Source organism: Setaria viridis, chromosome 3 (genome assembly GCF_005286985.2).
Source record: "Setaria viridis chromosome 3, Setaria_viridis_v4.0, whole genome shotgun sequence".
NCBI lineage: Eukaryota > Viridiplantae > Streptophyta > Magnoliopsida > Poales > Poaceae > Setaria > Setaria viridis.
The window spans coordinates 14,300,859-14,318,870 of NC_048265.2; the positions used below are offsets into that span (position 1 = coordinate 14,300,859).

The 18,012-nt window shown below is 60.5% G+C and overlaps 1 protein-coding gene across 1 annotated transcript; it reads left to right on the forward strand.

Annotated features, from left to right (window-relative positions):
• Positions 1 to 9,549: 9,549 nt before the first annotated feature.
• LOC140222160 (uncharacterized) lies at positions 9,550 to 11,010 on the forward strand. The gene is made up of 3 exons (XM_072292363.1): positions 9,550 to 10,111; positions 10,298 to 10,584; positions 10,995 to 11,010. The coding sequence occupies exons 1-3, from the start codon at positions 9,659 to 9,661 to the stop codon at positions 11,008 to 11,010; spliced, it is 756 nt and encodes a 251-aa protein (XP_072148464.1). The 5' UTR covers positions 9,550 to 9,658.
• Positions 11,011 to 18,012: the final 7,002 nt, after the last annotated feature.

The window sequence follows — 18,012 nt, forward strand, 5'->3', positions numbered from 1 at the left end:
CCTGTTCATCCGAAGCACATAAAATATGTAAACTTTTTTTTTGTTACAGATAAAGCTGGAGGTGATGTAACGATCTACTGTACTATAACTAATCCAGATAAGCACTGCCTGTCCGTGTTAATCGCGAGTTCGAAAGTACGGTGAAATGTACCGGACTGTAGAGTCCTGAACCGCAAATACGTTTCTGCGCAAGTAGTTCAGACATTGCAAGATTGCAGGGCAGGAGCCCGATGTTTCTCAAATTCAGAGCCCGATGCTCGATTTGAAACGATGTTGGCGTCGATATGTCTAAGCTTGAAGCTTGATGTAATGAGATATGTCTCGTTTTAGTGGATCATCCTGGACACTCCGTTCTGCCTTGTACTCCACAAAGATTGGGTTTTACAATACTCTTATCTAGTAAAAGAAACTAGCAGGGGCCGCGCAAATAGCGCGGATAGATTACATTTTAAATGTTTAAATAGGTAAACATTTAAAACTGTTTATGTGTATATTTGCATATTAAGTATTTTACATTAACTATTTTTTGTATTTTTTTGGCTCATTAAAAAATCAAAAGATTTCTAAAACATAATAAACAATGGGTTTTGTATAAATTTAAAAGAATTCAGATAACTTCACCATTTTGCATGTTGCGGAGGTACAGACCAATGAACTTAAAAACAGCAGTTATTGTGCTGTTGAGCTTGCATTTGTAATTTTATTTGTCTAGTATTTTTTTCTTCTAATTAATATAACATGCAAATCTTCTATAGGTCAGTTAAAAAAGGTGCTCACCTCCATTGTAGTAACTACCACATGTGAAAAGTCTTGTTCATTCCAGATCCTATACTTGTGCCCTTCTTCTAGTTATCCTCCCACAAACAGGACGCCATGTCCATATATACAAACACGTGCTCATTCTTCTGTGCACGAATGACAACAATCGTGCGCCGGCATGTCACTCCAGCATTTGCACTATTTAACGTATTTTTGGCGGGTGGAGCACGGGAGCACTTCACTTCAAGACGTGTCTGTATTTGTCATGTCATCAATACTTAAGATTTTCAACCTGCTGAGCGAGTAGATTTTCATGTACTTAAGATGAAAACAAACCAAAGTCTATGGATACTTTTTTTTGTCTGTTGAGACTTCCGCTCAATTTATCACAAATCTATTCTTATCCTTGCTCCTCTTACAAAAGTTTACCACGCCATCACCTCAGCTTCGCTAATCTGGACCTAGCTCCCTCCCTAGTTCGCTAAACTGCTTTGATCTATCCGGCCGGAGGCTCGGTATCTTGTCCCGGTTGTTAGCGAGGGATATATGACGACCTCAATCTTCTTAGGTCAGCAGTCAGCGCGCAAGGGTGGCCATGGCCTGACCGTTTCTGTATCTATCTGCCGTCACCTTGTGATTCTCCGATCGTCACCGTGCCCTGAGTGACGGTGTTCGATTTTTGCTTGATTTGCAACTGATCGATGTGCCGCAGCCGAAGTCTCACCTTGCCCTTGTATGCTTGGCCAGATTGTTTTGCCGTGGTCGACGACGCTCCACTTTTGTAACATCCCACATATTCTCTCAATCTCCATGGCCGCCAACCTCCCAATCGATCCACCTACTCTTTTAGCCCATCTCGCTCAACCTCCTCCCACGCCTGAGCTGGCCCAGCCCGCCTACACACCCAATCCCCCCCGGCTCTGCCGCGCAGCGCCGCCGCGACCCTCCGCCGCCGAACGCCGCCGCCGCGCCACCACCATGTTGCTACCGTGCCGCCGCGCCCGGTACAGGCCCCCTTGCCCACCCCTATGCCCTGCCATCGCGCGCCGCCGCTGCCGGCACCCGCTCCCTCCCCACCGTCGCACGCCGTCCCGCGCCACCGCGCCCGACGCCGCCGTCCCAGGTGCGCACCCCCTTTGCCTTATCCTTGGCCACAAGCCACCTCACCAACCGCGCTAGCGCCGCTGCCGCTCCGGCGCCTAATCCCCCGTCGCCCCCGTGTAGCGCCGCCGCCGCCGGCATGTGGATCCTCCGGTGCTGCCGCACGCCGGATTTACTGCGCCACCGCGCTCGGCGCCGCCTAGCCGGCCACATCCCCTCCTCTCCCTTCCCTCCCTCCCTCTCTCTCCCACGTTCACCACTCCTGCCGCGCCACACGGCCACACCGCCGCACTGCCGCGCTGCTACGCCCTGCGCCTGCGCCAGTGCACCCTCCCCTCGTCGCCTTAGCCCCCAAGGAACCCGCCCCCTCTCCTTATCCTCTCCGCCACCTCACCCCGGCCACCATTGATGCTGCCGGCCATCCTTATCCCCATCGGCAGCCGTACGTTCCCCCTCTCCCTTTCTTCGTCGCTACGGCAACCGGTCATCCTCATCCTCCCGATGCGACGTGGGGGCCGCACCGCTCTTCCCCGCGCCTATAAATAGAGCGCTACCCCTTCACCGGAGCTCCACATCCCCGAGGCGGGCAACGCCATCATCCCCTGGTGGCCGCGCCTCTCCAATCTCCCTGTCCCTCCCCAATCATCAGAATCGGTCGCCCGCGTTCTCCTTTTGCTCCCCATGCCCTCAGCTTGACTCGGGGTGGCCGGAGCTCCAAGATCGGGGAGCTCCCGAGCTCATCCGCGCTCCTCCCATGGCGGGTAGGCGAGAGGTGGAAGACGACCGGGGCGCCGTTTGCCCCCGACGTCCCTCCGTCCACCCGCTCCCTCCCATGCCGCCAAGCGGGTCCCACCCGGGGGTGACGGCGTTACCCCCTCCCTCCGTCACACCCCCGCCTGGCCCTCCTTGGTCCTGGTCCAGTGGACCACGGACCCGCGCGACGCTGGGTCCACCAGCTCGTAGGCCCGGCGCACGGCACAGTACGCCTGGCGTCCCATTCCGGCTCTTCAAAAATGCTACGCGCACCCAGTAAGTGCACACAGACTTTTACTTAGAGAACTTCCCTGTTCCAAAAGTTCCCCAAAATTCTCCAAAAATACTACAAAATATTATAAGCCCATCCATGTATTTATTTTCTATAGTTCATCCCATATAGCCTCCTTTCCAAATTACCATTCTCTCATATAATAGAAAAGCCCTATTAGGTGTACACCAAATATCACTCAGGTCTTAGAATCCCAACTTTTTTTTAAGGAAAAATGCCGCACCGCTTCCACCTGTCGCCGTGCCCTAACCTCTAGGTGCGGGGCCGGGTCGAAGTCGAGTGTGCCATACGGCCTTTAGCCACTATTACCCGCGACTATAACATCACTCAGCTGATTGTTCCTCGCTACCCTATTATTGCTGCTAACCCCTATCACTACCACGCATCTGCCTGATCTTGTACCAGCCCCACCCATTGCCATGTGTGCTACCCCCTAGCATTGGGGCAGGTCGAAGTGGTGTTTGTTGTACAAGCTCTCCAGCTTCTATTCCACTTGATCTTGCCCGATTGCGTCTATAGTCATGTGTACTATCCCCTAGTACCAGGATAGACCAACTGTCGTACAAGCTCTCAAGTTCCACCCCGACCCAAGATAAGGAAACTTGACCAGCTCCTACTACTGTAGGGTCGAAGCTGAGCCTCTCGTACAAGTTTTCTAGCCTTGAAATCCTCTCCCACAACCTAGCATCTATTCTTACCCAAAGCCTATTCCAAAACTGTTGGGGGGAAATATTAACGACCCCCTAATACGCTGCTTAAAGAAACAAACATGAAGGCCCAGGCCCACCAAAGCATGATCAACTCTCCGCCTCGCCCGACCCAAGCGCCAGGATCGGGGACGCCCGACCCCCCTCCGCAAAGTTTTCGGCCTCGCCCGACCACGACCCCAGGGTCGGGGGCGTCCGACCCTGTGCCACGAAAGTTCCGCCTCGTCCGACCCCGAGCAAAGGAGTCGGGCGCACTGGGGCCCACAAGTCCCGGAACCCTCTCGGATGCGGTCCGCCTAGACAAGACAAATCCTGTGGGTCCCCTCATCGGCCTCACCATAAATGCACCGCAGAGATGGCAGAGCGCAGGGCGACCGCGCCCCTCACGCAACCCGGCGCAAGTACCCGTGCACGACCGTCCTGTGCGAGCTACAGTACCGGCGGCCGGCTCCTGTTCGTCGCAGAGTACTCATGACCTGCGGCGACCGGAGCAAAGGAGGGAGCAGCCCCGTCCTCGGGTCCCGCACGCCCTCGGGCCCCGCGCAAACGGCGGCACAGGAGTGAAGCTCCCCCTCTCTACAAGCCATCGCCGGAGCAGCGGTATCCACCGTCCTCCCTAACGGACGGCAAGGTGACGACGAAACCCCCTCATCATGACCTAACCTGGCACCTACGAACATCGAAGGAGCTACCTACGGGAGCAGCAACACTTGGCGTCCAGCGACCGTCTCCTCCGGCATGCACGACGGCACGCGTTTAGGGTCGGCAGGACATCGGGCGCCTAAAGACCTCTCCCCTCCTCCCTGTCGTACTTTTTTACCATCTTACTCTTTACCCTTACAGACCTTTTACCCGATCCCAATTGTAACTCCGGCCGGCCCCTTGCGGTATAAAAGGAGGAACCTAGAGCCGGAGGAGGGGTATCCAAGATCGATCATCCAGCCTCTTCTCTAGTACACAATTGTACACTACCGCTGGGGAGGAGGGCACCAAAACAAAAGAGACTTGGGACCTGTCCCTCTCTCGCCAATCTGTAACCCCCTACTACAGAACCCCCGCGTGGGCAACACGAGCATCCTCGACACTGGACGTAGGGCCTCTCTTGCCCGAACCAGTCTAAAACCGTGTCTCCCGCGCAACCATCTGAGGCTCACGCGCATAAAAGAAATTTACTAGTCTAAAGTCTAGATCCGCTGATCTTGACCACGACAGTTGGCGCGCCAGGTAGGGGACCTTTGCGCGTACATCTCCAAGTCTCAGATGGCCAATCGCGATAGCAGTTTTGCTCCGGGCTCTCTGATCCGTTTCGGGAGCCTGGACTTCCTGGCCACCGGGAAAGGGATCGAGCTGATCCCTGTCCACGTCCTGCCTGCTCGTCCCGCTGCCCTCGGCACTACCACCAGGATAGCGACGAGCGGCCGGACGCCAGCCGGAAGGGCCTCACCGGAAGGATGGCTCTTCGGGCTACACAACGCCACGAAGGCTCACGGCAGCCTCCTAGCACGGTCCTTCGCCACGTCACCCGCGAGCAACGAGCTCGTGGGTGTGGCAAGGATGGTCTCCGACACTTGCTCCAGTAACGAGGATCCCCGCCCCTCGCGCGAGTGCTTCATGGCTGACGCGCACTCCGAGGGGTCCAATGGCGACGGTGCCGAGGGAAGGCAACGGGCTCCCCCCTCGCGTGCCGCAGCTACAACTGGGGCCCTACCCAGGGCCCCAGAGTGCTCTCTGCAACCGGAAGCGCACATGGACGCTCGCCAAGAAGTAGAGCACCTCCGCCACGAGGGGGGAGCACGGCAACGAGCGTGCGACATCCAGGAACGCATCTGTGCGGATGGAGAACGTCCGCCGCTCTTTGCCCGCGCTAGCCAGAACGTCGCCGCCGCGGCGGTGTTACTCCGGCAGCTCCCCGAGCCAGCAACGCCCGAGGAGCGACGTGCACGCCAAGAGATGCGCAACCTGCTCGAGTGCGCCGCCGTCCAGTAGGCGGAAAGTTCGGCGTCTCGACGACGCGGCCAGAATGCCAGCCGGGCAATGCACGGCGCGCCCCCGGAACCACGGGGGGAATCTGTCCATCAACCCCCTCTGGTGGCGAATCCGGCTGCAACCGCCCAACGAACACCGCCACCCGCGGTAGACGAGGCCCGATCCATCCACCAACGCGTCGGTCTCGCCCGAGACGCCCGCGACACCCTGAACGCGCGGAGACGCTCCCGCGCGGACAGGAGGGACGGGGCAGATCGAGGCTGCCACGTCCACCGTGGCGGGCGCTACGACAGCGGGGAAGACCGCAGTCCGAGCCCCGGAGCGGCCGGACCTCGGGCCTTCTCCACGCGCATCCTGAATGCGCCCTTTCTGCCGCGCTTTAGGCAACCCACAAGCGTGGCCAAATACTCGGGGGAGACCAACCCTGGAGTATGGCTCAGCGATTACCGGCTTGCATGTCAAGCCGGCGGGGCGGACGATGACCTGTTCATCATCCGCAACTTACCCCTGTTTCTGGCAGACTCCACGAGAGCCTGGCTAGAACATATCGCTTCAGGACGCATTCGCAACTGGAACGACCTGAAGGAGGTTTTCGTAGGAAACTTCCAAGGGACGTACACACGTCCTGGCAACTCCTGGGATCTCCGGAGCTGTCGCCAGGGGGCGGATGAGTCCCTCCGGGATTACATCCGGCGCTTCTCCAGAAAGCGCACCGAGCTCTCCAACGTCGCCGACGCCGACATCATAGGAGCCTTCCTAGCAGGGACCTCTTGCCGGCCCCTCGTCCACGAGCTAGGGCGCCGAGGTCCGCGAACCACGGAAGAGCTCCTCAACATCGCCACTAGCTACGCTTCTGGCGAAGAGGCAGTTGGAGCGATCTTCGATCGTTCCAAAGGCAAGGCGAAGCGGGAGGAGGACGCCGACGAAGGCACCTCCAACCGCCAGCAGCAGAAGAAGAAGGGCAAGCAGCGACGCGAGGCACCGCTCGTGGCCGCAGTCGAGCGCAAGCGGGGGCAACCGCCCCGCGACGGTGCTCCTGGCTTCTTCGACAAGCTGCTCGAGGGGTCGTGCCCGAACCACGAGTTCCCCGTCAAGCACGCCTACAAAGATTGTAACCTCATGAAGAGGTTCTTTGTGGGCAATCCGGTGAAAGGTGACCGGAAGCGGAAACCCGACGAGGAAAGGAAGGGTGACGAGGAGAAGGAAGACAGCTTTCCTAAAGTGGACGGCTGCTTCATGATCTTCGGGGGCTCCGCAGCATACGACACCAGGCGCCAGCAAAAGCTAGAGCGTCGGGAGGTCTATGCGGCCGAGCCCGCGACCCCGGCTTTCCTCGATTGGTCCGGACCGGCCATCACCTTCGATAGGTCCGACCACCCGGGACGCGTCCGGCATCCGGGGCGCTACCCTCTCGTCGTCCACCCCATCGTCGGTACGACACGCCTCACCAAGGTACTCATGGATGGGGGCAGCGGCCTCAACCTCCTCTACGCCGAGACCCTCGACGCCATGGGGATCGACCGCTCCCGTCTCCGTCCTAGCAAGGCACCCTTTCATGGCGTCGTGCCAGGGAAGCAGGCGACGCCTCGGGCAAATCGACCTGCCCGTCACGTTTGGGACCCCTTCCAACTATAGGAAGGAGATCCTCACCTTCGAGGTGGTAGGGTTTCGCGGAACCTACCACGCCATCTTGGGACGGCCATGCTACGCGAAGTTCATGGCAATCCCCAACTACACCTACCTCAAGCTCAAGCTGCCAGGGCCTAACGGGGTCATCACCGTCGGCACAACCTTCCAGAAGGCATACGAGTGCGACGTCGAGTGCTGCGAGTACGCCGCGGCCATCACCGTCTCGGGCGACGTGGCGGCCCAACTCGAAGAGACGATCGAGGACCGGCCCGACGCCAAGCAGTCAGGTACCTCCTTCGAGCCCACCGAAGGCATCAAAGAAGTCCCCCTCGATCCCAGTTGTTCCGATGGAGGGGTCGTGCGCATCAGCGCGGCCCTATCCTCCAAATAGGAAAGCGCGCTCGTCGACTTCCTCCACGCGAACAGCGACGTCTTCGCGTGGAAGCCCTCGGACATGCCAGGCATCCCGAGAGAAGTCGCCGAGCATTACTTGAACATCAGGGCCGGCTCTAAGCCAGTGAAGCAAGGCTTGCGCCGTTTCGACGAAGAAAGGCGCAAAGCCATTGGCGAAGAGCTCCAGAAGCTCCTGGCGGCCGGATTCATCAAGGAAGTACACCACCCCGAGTGGTTGGCCAATCCTGTTCTTGTACCGAAAAAGAATGGGAAATGGAGGATGTGTGTTGACTATACCGGACTCAACAAAGCGTGCCCGAAGGATCCGTTTCCTTTGCCACGCATAGATCAAATAGTTGACTCAACCGCCGGGTGCGAAACCCTCAGTTTCCTCGACGCATACTCCGGCTATCACCAGATTGCGATGAAAGAGGCCGACTAGCTCGCCACCTCCTTCATCACCCCCTTTGGCCCCTACTGCTATGTTAAGATGCCGTTCGGCCTCAAAAACGCGGGGGCTACCTTCCAACGATGTATGCTTAAGTGCTTCGGAGACCTCATCGGGCGGACCGTTGAGGCCTACGTCGACGACATCGTTGTCAAATCCAGGAAGGGCGATCAGCTCGTTCCCGACCTGGAGCTAGCCTTCGAAAGGCTAAGGGATAAGCGCATCAAGCTTAACCCCGAAAAATGCGTGTTCGGGGTCCCAAGGGGCATGCTGCTAGGCTTCATCGTCTCCGTGCGCGGCATCGAGGCGAACCCAGAGAAGATAGCGGCCATCAGCGACATAGGGCCGATCCGGAACATAAAGGGAGTACAGCGCGTCATGGGATGCTTAGCATCCCTAAGCCGCTTCATCTCGCGCCTTGGCGAGCGAGGACTTCCCCTCTATCGGCTCCTGAAAAAGTCCGACCGCTTTGAGTGGACCGGCGAGGCGTAGGAGGCACTTGACCGGCTCAAAGACCTCCTGACGAAGGCCCCAATTCTAGTTCCGCCGGCCGACGGCGAGACCCTTCTACTCTACGTCGCGGCGACCACCCAGGTGGTCAGCGCGGCCCTAGTAGTGGAATGGGAGGAGGAGGGGCACGCTCTTAAGGTGCAATGCCCGGTGTACTTCATCAGCAAAGTATTGTCCGAGTCCAAGTCACGATACCCGCAGATCCAGAAGCTCGTCTACGCCATCATCATCACGAAGAGGAAGCTGCGTCACTACTTCACCTCCCATCCGGTAACGGTCGTTTCTTCATTCCCGCTTGGTGAAGTAATCCGGAACCCAAATGCAACAGGAAGGATCGCGAAGTGGGCACTTGAGCTTATGGATCAGGGTATCACCTACGTCCCCCGTACCGCCATTAAGTCCTAGGTACTTGCCGATTTCGTGGCCGAGTGGACAGAGGTACAAGCACCAACGGCAACAGAGGAGCAGGAGTACTGGACGATGTACTTCGACGGGTCGTTGATGAGGGCCCGCGCCGGAGCAGGCCTCGTCTTCGTCTCTCCGCTGGGCGTACGCATCAGGTACATGATCCGCCTCCATTTTCCTGCATCCAACAATGTCGCTGAGTATGAAGCCCTGCTCAACGGGCTCCGCATCGCCATCGAGCTGGGCATTCGTCGACTAGACGTCCGGGGCGATTCCCAGTTGGTCGTCGAACAAGTCATGAAAGAATGGAGCTGCCATGACCCTAAAATGGCCGCCTACTGCAACGAGGTACGTAAGCTCGAGGACAAGTTCGATGGGTTGGAGCTCAACCACGTCGCAAGGCGCTTCAATGAAGCCGCCGACGAGCTTGCAAAGGCGGCGTCCGGCCGGATGCCCGTCCCCGACGGCGTCTTCGTTAGCGACCAGCTGAAGCCTTCGATCCGTTACCCGGAGCCAGCAGGGGTCGGCGGGGCATGCCCAGCCTTGGGGGCGGGATCCGAGCCAGGGGAGGTCGGCAGCACGCCACCTATCCTGGACCCAAGCACCGATCCCAAGGGAACCAACGCTGCCCCACCCGACCCGGCCCCGGAGGCCAAGCCTCCCGACCCCGTGGTTATGGAAATTGAGGCGGGCCCCGCGGCGGGGGCCGACCCCTCGACCGATTGGAGAGCCCCGTACCTCGACTACCTTATCCACGACGCGCTCCCAACCGACAAGACCGAAGCCCGCAGGATCACGCGCCGTGCGAAATCCTTCACCATCATCGACCAGGAGCTTTACAAGCGAAGTCACACTGGGATCCTCCAGCGCTGTATCCCGATCGAACAGGGAAAGGCGATGATCCAGGACATCCACGCTGGGGCTTGTGGTCACCACGCTGCGCCAAGGACGCTTGTGGGCAATGCCTTCCGACAAGGTTTCTACTGGCCAACCGCGGTCGCGGATGCTACCCAGGTAGTCCGCACTTGCGAGGGATGCCAGTTCTTTGCCCGCCAAACCCACCTGCCCGCGCAGGCGTTACAAACCATCCCCATCACGTGGCCATTCACGGTCTGGGGGCTGGATCTCGTCGAACCCTTCAAAAGGGCGCCCGGGGGCTTCACCCATCTACTTGTCGCTGTCGACAAGTTTTCCAAATGGATCGAAGCAAGGCCTGTGGCGCAAATAAGGTCCGAGCAGGCGGTGCAGTTCTTCACCGACATCATCTACCGCTTCGGGATCCCGAACTCCATCATCACCGACAACGGCACGCAGTTCACCGGAAAGAGATTCCTCCAGTTCTGCGACGACCACCACATTCGAGTGGATTGGGCGGCAGTTGCGCACCCCCGCACGAACGGGCAAGTCGAACGAGCCAACGGCATGATACTTCAGGGTCTCAAGCCACGGATCTTCGACCGCCTTAAAAAGTTCGGCGGACGATGGGTTGCGGAGCTCCCAGCAGTCCTCTGGAGCCTGAGGACGACCCCCAGCCGGGCGACAGGATTCACCCCGATCTTCATGGTTTACGGGTCCGAGGCCATCTTGCCCACCGACCTGGAGTACGGGTCACCCAGGGTCAAAGCATACGACGAACAGGGAAACCAGGCGTCGCTCGAGGACGCACAAGACCAACTCGACGAGGCGCGAGATGCAGCCCTGCTACACTCAGCTAAGTACCAGCAGGCCCTACGGCGTTACCACAGCCGCAGGATACAAGGCCGCGCCTTCAACGTCGGAGATCTAGTGCTCCGCCTCGTCCAAGACAACAGGGGTCGGCACAAGTTGACTCCCCCATGGGAAGGCCCGTTCATCGTCGCACAGGTGCTACGGCCAGGCACCTACAAGCTGGCAACTCCCGACGGGCAAATCTTCAGCAACGCCTGGAACATAGAACAGCTAAGGCGCTTCTACCCATAGCTCTCATTTATAAGTTATGCATGGCCTTGCCCTCGTTTTCGTTTAAACTCAGGGGTATCCGACCCTAGCTTCGTTCCAAGGTCGCATACACCTCGGGGGCTACCAGTTTTGTTCTTCTGCTAAAAAGAAACCCTGAGCCACCTTGGCTCCGGTCTTTTCGTTTAAGCTCAGGGGTATCCGACCCTGGCTTCGTTCCAAGGTCGCATACCCCTCGGGGGCTACCAGTTTTGTTCTTCTGCTAAAAAGAAACCCTGAGCCACCTTGGCTCCGGTCTTTTCGTTTAAGCTCAGGGGTATCCGACCCTGGCCTCGCTCCAAGGTCGCATACCCCTCGGGGGCTACCAGTTTTGTTCTTCTGCTAAAAAGAAACCCTGAGCCACCTTGGCTCAGGTCTTTTCGTTTTAAGCTCAAGGGTATCCAACCCTGGCCTCGTTCCAAGGTCGCCTACCCCTCGGGGGCTACCAGTTTTGATCTTCCACGAAAAAAGAAGGCCTTTTCTTTTAAACTCAGGGGTATCCGACCCTGGCCTGGCTCCAGGATCGCACACCCCTCGGGGGCTATCAGGGGTCCCGACCCCAGCCGCTGGGCACCGCCTTAAAAGAAAACGTTTTTTCTTCTTTCAGAAAACCGAACACTCCCTTTCGAAAACCTTTGGACGCAAAAAGATAAGGATGCGTGAACGGTACTCAGCCAAGTTGCGATCGGACTGCGAAAAAGCCTACGCCCCAGCGGCTACGGTACCTTCGCTCATCAAAAACTTACTGACGCACCCGGCAACGCATCCAAAAGCTTTCAAAACCAAAGGAATAACAAAGGGAAACGGTTTCCTTAGCGCAAAATGAAAAGTCATAAGAACAGGCCCGTATGGCCAGCACAAACGAGTTCAAGACAACTGACTTAAGTACAAACTTTTTTGGGCGCCAGCCCGGTACAGCTAATCAACAGGAGGGTCGGCTGGAGCAGATGTCCCAGGGTCGGCTGAAGCAGCGGCTTCGGGGTCGACAGGAGCGGCGGCTTCAGGGTCGGCGGCGGCGGCGGCGGCCTCGGGGCCGGCAGGAGCGGCTTCAGGGTCGGCAGGGGGGACGGCTTCATCCTCCAGGAGCTTCGTGAGGGCCTCCGCCGGCGCGGTCACCGCGGAGTCGATCTCGTCCAGCTCGGCGTCGGTGTAGCCAGCGCAGTACCCCTCACTCATCCCGACAAAATTAATGTCGGCATAGTGAGAGCCGAAGACCCCGAAGGCGCGCCGCACACCAAGGTGAAGCGCGTCCACGACAATCTCACGGCGGCGACGGCGCACTTCGAGGACGCGGGCCGGCAGCGAGCTCGACCCCTCCTCTGGAGCAACACCGAAGTCCTCGCAGATGACGCGGATCGCATCCCGCAGGGCGCCATGCTCGCCGCGCTCCTCGTCGAGCAGAACCCGCAACCTGGCGAGGTCATCTGTAGGAGCCGCCCAAGGAATCCCACCAAGTCAAAGGAAGCGAAACACCAACGACGCAAAAATGCAGGAGCAGAAAGAGCCTCACCGTGGGCCCGGGCCTTCAGCTCGCGCTCCCGGTCGACGCTGCGGGACAAGGCGGACTGGAGCCCATGCACCTGCAAACAGAATTGGTCACGTTCCGTGCGGAGGGCTCCATTCTCCCCCCTCAGCCGTGCCAGTTCCTCGGCGTCTCGGCGGGCCCGCTCAGTAGCCGCGGCTCTTAGCCCCTCGGCATCGCGGCGGGCCCTGTCCATGGCAGCCTGGAACTCCTGGAGGTCGAGGCGGGCCTTCTCCGCAACGGCCTGGAGCCTGGCCTCGGCACGCCGTGCCCCCTCTAGCGCCGCCTGCTCACGCCCTTCCAGGTCGCGAACGGCTCCCCGGGCGGCGCCAAGCTGCAGGGCCAGATCCCTGGAGCGCTCCCTCTCGGTGTTGTAGTGCTCCCAGAGGTTCCGCTGCTGCCGGAGGAAGTCAGATTTCTCTAGGCTGCCCTCCTGGAGAGCCTGCAAAGCAGCATGCCGTTAAAACAAAAAATTAAAGAGAAGGAACTCATCACCGAGCGGCAGGAACAACATACCTGGCTGCCAGGGACCACGGTGTTGGCCAAAACTCCCAACGCCGAGGTCAGAGCCGCCTGAACCTGGGCGACGCCGCCGTGCATCGCCTGCCACTTATGCCACTCGGCGGCATCATCCAGTGCGTAGAGGCGCCTCGGCGGGTCGTCACGGGACGTCCAGCGGAGGACGTGCCCTCTCCACGCCCCAGGGACGGAGGAAGCTGAAGGCGGAACAAGGGCCGACTCTGACGTCGCCGTCGATGACGACATCACGACGCCAGAAACCCCTGGATCCGCCGACGGCTCCGGCGCCTGCGCGCCCGTCGCCTCCACCGCCGCTGACAGCACCTCTGTGGGCACCTCCGTCTCGGCCGCCGGAGTCACCCCCGCGGGAGCAACCGGGACGGAGACCTCGGCCTCCGATACCGATGCCTTCGCCGCCACCACAACCTCGGGAGCCAGCGCCCCCTCTGCCTTCGACCCCGCCATGGTAGCGGGGGCATCCGCCCTGCCCACCGCCGTCTCCGCCTCCTCCGCCTCATCGGCGTCGAGGTCGATCACCTCCCCGGAGGGGCGACCGGTGGGGCCGCAGGCGGAGTGGAGTCCGCTCCCCCTCCTGTGGCTGACTCCGCCGCCGTCCCGACGACCGGCTCCTCAGCGGCCACCTCCGCCGGGGGACCTGTGGCCACACCAGGAACCCCGCCAATCGCCGCTGGCGGGGTGGCGGCCCGCCCCCCGGAGGAGGACGACGTCCGCAGCATCTTCTTGGGCGCCAGCCGCAGGGTGACGCCGCGGGGAGAAGTGCTGCACGCCGACGGTCAGACGTCAAACAGAAACATACGGAAAGGGAAAGGAAGGATGACACATGGGAAGAGTCAACTTACGCCCTCGAAGCGCAGGGGCGGCGCGCGCGCTTCGACTCGGAGCCGGACGCCGACCCCGGGGTATCTGGCAAGGGCCGCTTGTCGCCACCCCGTTGCCCTCCGCCAACAGGCACGGCGGCGGGGGCAGCCCCCACGGATCCCCGAGGAGCCCCCCGAGTGGACTCCTGGGGAGCGCCCCGCGCCGGACCCAAGGCAGCGGCAGGGGCGGACTCTGAGGGCTCCTGAGGGGCGCTCCGGCTCGACGCCGGGGCGGCATCCCTTGCCGGCCCCGAGGGAGCATCCCGCGCCCACTCCTGGGGGGTGCCCTGGGATGACCCCGAGGGGGCGCCCCGCGCTCCTCCCTGGGGGAGGTCCTGCGCCGACCCCCGGGGAACGTCCTGCGCTGCCCCCTGGGGGGCAATCCGCACCGGTTCCTGAGGCGCGCGCTGCGCCGACCCCTGCGGAGCGGTCCGCGCCGGCTCCTGGAGCGCGCGCTGCGCTGGCCCCTGGGGCACAGCCCCAGGACCCAAGGGAGCTGGATCCCGGGTGGACGCTCCCGTCGCTGCACCCCCTGCGGTCACCTACGGGGGTGCGTCACGAATCACCAAAGCCCCCGAACGGGGGGCAAACAGCTCCTCTTCTTCCTCCTCCTCTTCTTCTTCTTCTTCTTCTTCTTCTTCTTCTTCTTCTTCTTCTTCTTCTTCTTCTTCTTCTTCTTCTTCTTCTTCGTCGTCGTTGTCGTCGTCATCGGACACGACCGCCCCTCTCCGCCGCCGTCGGAGCTCCTTGGCGGCCTTCTTCCGCCGCTTCTCCGTCTCCTTGTCCTTGCGGCGTTTATCCTTCTCGGCCTTGAGGCGGTTGCGAGCCCTCCGCGCGGCATCCTCCGGCACCGGCGGGAGGGAGTCCGCGACCCGGGTCAGCATGCCCTGCGAAGCGAAAGGGAGGATCCACATCAGAACAACAAAACAATGTGACAGCAGGAGGGAAAAACGGTGACCCAAACATCTTACCAGGTCTACGAAGCCCGGTTCCGGGCACATAGGTGGATGCCCGGGGACCGGGTAGTCGACGTCCTTGTCCTCCAGCGCCTCCCGGAGCCGTTGCTGGATCTCGGAGGCGGCGAGTGCGCCTGTCGCCATGACGGTGCCCTCGGTCGGCGTGTCGGGGGACATGACACCAAGCAGCCGCGCCCGGAGCATCAGCGGCGCCACCCGCCGGGCGTGGTACGCGCCGATGACCCCGGCGCCGGTGAGCCCCTCCCGCTTCAACTGCCCGATGGCCTGCAGCAGGTTGGAGATCTTCCTCTTCTCCTTCTCCACCGGCCCGTACGCCCACACGTCGGGCGCCGCGTCGATGGTGCGGCCGGTGAACGCCGGCAGGGGGGAAATCGGGTAGTTCTTCACGTAGAACCACTGATTGTGCCACCCCTTGTGGGACACCGAGGTCTTCACCGTCATGTACTCCTTGGAGCGAGTATGATGGAGATGGATCCCGGCGCACCCAATCGGCACCGGAGGCGACCGCTGCTGGCTCCCGGCCTTCCCCGCCTTCTGGTACAGACTCACCGTGAAGAAGTACTTCCACAGCTCGAAGTGGGGCTCAATCCCCAGGAATCCTTCGCACAGCGCGACGAACGCCGCGATGTGCTGGATCCCATTAGGATTGAGGTGCTGGAGCTCGAGCCCGTAGTAGTGGAGGAGCCCGCGGAAGAAGTGGCTTGGGGGGGAGGCGAACCCCCGCTCGTGGAAGTGGGCGAAGGAGACGACGTAGCCGGCGGGCGGCGACGGAACCTGTTCCGGCCCCGGCAGCCTCCACTCGTCCGCCGCCGTCTTCTCGCAGAGGAGCCCCTTTCGCACCAGGCCCTCGGCGCGGTTGGCGGTGAAGTGGGAAACTCCCCAGGAGGCCATTGCCGAAGAAGGAAGGGGACCGACGGAGGCGAAGGCGAAAACACGCGGCGAGAAGCAACGGGAACAAGGCAAGCGAGGCGAGCGCAGGTGAGCTAGGAAGGCAAGAAGGCTCGAGCGCGAAAGGAGAGGAACCGGCGCGGCGTGCTTCTGCTTTTATAGGAAGAGTGCCGGGGAAGCCAAATCGACGCCCCGGCCGCCATAAATGCGGCGCCAGGTACGCCCCTGCCACGCCCGTTTCCTTTTCGAAAAACGCGCGCACGATCGACCGCGAAAAAACATCCTATCTTCCTCGATGCGCGGGACGACGCTTCCATAACTCCACTCCCCGGGTATCGCGCCCACGACGCTCCCCACGATCGGCCCTGGAACATCAACCGCTCCGCTCCGGTCCAAGGCCCACATGGAGGTAAGAAAGGGATACGGGGCTGAAAACGCCCCTACGGCCCAATACGGTCCAGGGGTTCGAAAGCTGGCCCAACATGGGTTCGACAGCTGCCCCAGGACATCCCCGAGCAAGGGGTGAGAAGGGACGGGCCCGCTAGCGGCCAACACCTAGGCGAGCAATCGCCAAGGGCGCCCCAACCTCACGTTCGAGTCCTGCTCAGTGTAAAGTTCATGGTTTTTCCACGGGGAAAGGCAACGAGCCCTCAGATCCGGTCGAACGGATCCGAGAACTATATGAACTGACTGACGGGAAATTGGAGTACGCCACCAGCTTGGCCCAAGCCGGACCCCCCCGAACGGGGACCGGGACTCCACTCGAACTTACCCGTTTGCAGCTCAAACGAGCACCACGGTTCGTCCTACGCGGATAACGTGGCCCGGCTCAACCCCTTCGTCCTAGCGAACAGACGCTTGAGGGGCAACGATCAAAAAGTCGACCTGGCCTCCCGATCGGTTTCCTGCAACGAGCAGGAGCTCGGGGGCTAGCCTCGCAAAAAACTGCCACACATGTGGTCACAAACCGACAGGTTCTCTCGAGCATGGCGAAGATGAAACAAGAGCGCCATAACACAGGAACCGACGGCAAACAACGAAAGGAGCCTCCGGAGGAGCACTCTTGCTCCACCACAGGCTCGGGGGCTACTGTTGGGGGGAAATATTAACGACCCCCTAATACGCTGCTTAAAGAAACAAACATGAAGGCCCAGGCCCACCAAAGCATGATCAACTCTCCGCCTCGCCCGACCCAAGCGCCAGGATCGGGGACGCCCGACCCCCCTCCGCAAAGTTTTCGGCCTCGCCCGACCACGACCCCAGGGTCGGGGGCGTCCGACCCTGTGCCACGAAAGTTCCGCCTCGTCCGACCCCGAGCAAAGGAGTCGGGCGCACTGGGGCCCACAAGTCCCGGAACCCCCTCGGATGCGGTCCGCCTAGACAAGACAAATCCTGTGGGTCCCCTCGTCGGCCTCACCATAAATGCACCGCAGAGATGGCAGAGCGCAGGGCGACCGCGCCCCTCACGCAACCCGGCGCAAGTACCCGTGCACGACCGTCCTGTGCGAGCTACAGTACCGGCGGCCGGCTCCTGTTCGTCGCAGAGTACTCATGACCTGCGGCGACCGGAGCAAAGGAGGGAGCGGCCCCGTCCTCGGGTCCCGCACGCCCTCGGGCCCCGCGCAAACGGCGGCACAGGAGTGAAGCTCCCCCTCTCTACAAGCCATCGCCGGAGCAGCGGTATCCACCGTCCTCCCTAACGGATGGCAAGGTGACGACGAAACCCCCTCATCATGACCTAACCTGGCACCTACGAACATCGAAGGAGCTACCTACGGGAGCAGCAACACTTGGCGTCCAGCGACCGTCTCCTCCGGCATGCACGACGGCACGCGTTTAGGGTCGGCAGGACATCGGGCACCTAAAGACCTCTCCCCTCCTCCCTGTCGTACTTTTTTACCATCTTACTCTTTACCCTTACAGACCTTTTACCCGATCCCAATTGTAACTCCGGCCGGCCCCTTGCGGTATAAAAGGAGGAACCTAGAGCCGGAGGAGGGGGATCCAAGATCGATCATCCAGCCTCTTCTCTAGTACACCATTGTACACTACCGCTGGGGAGGAGGGCACCAAAACAAAAGAGACTTGGGACCTGTCCCTCTCTCGCCAATCTGTAACCCCCTACTACAGAACCCCCGCGTGGGCAACACGAGCATCCTCAACACTGGACGTAGGGCCTCTCTTGCCCGAACCAGTCTAAAACCGTGTCTCCCGCGCAACCATCTGAGGCTCACGCGCATAAAAGAAATTTACTAGTCTAAAGTCTAGATT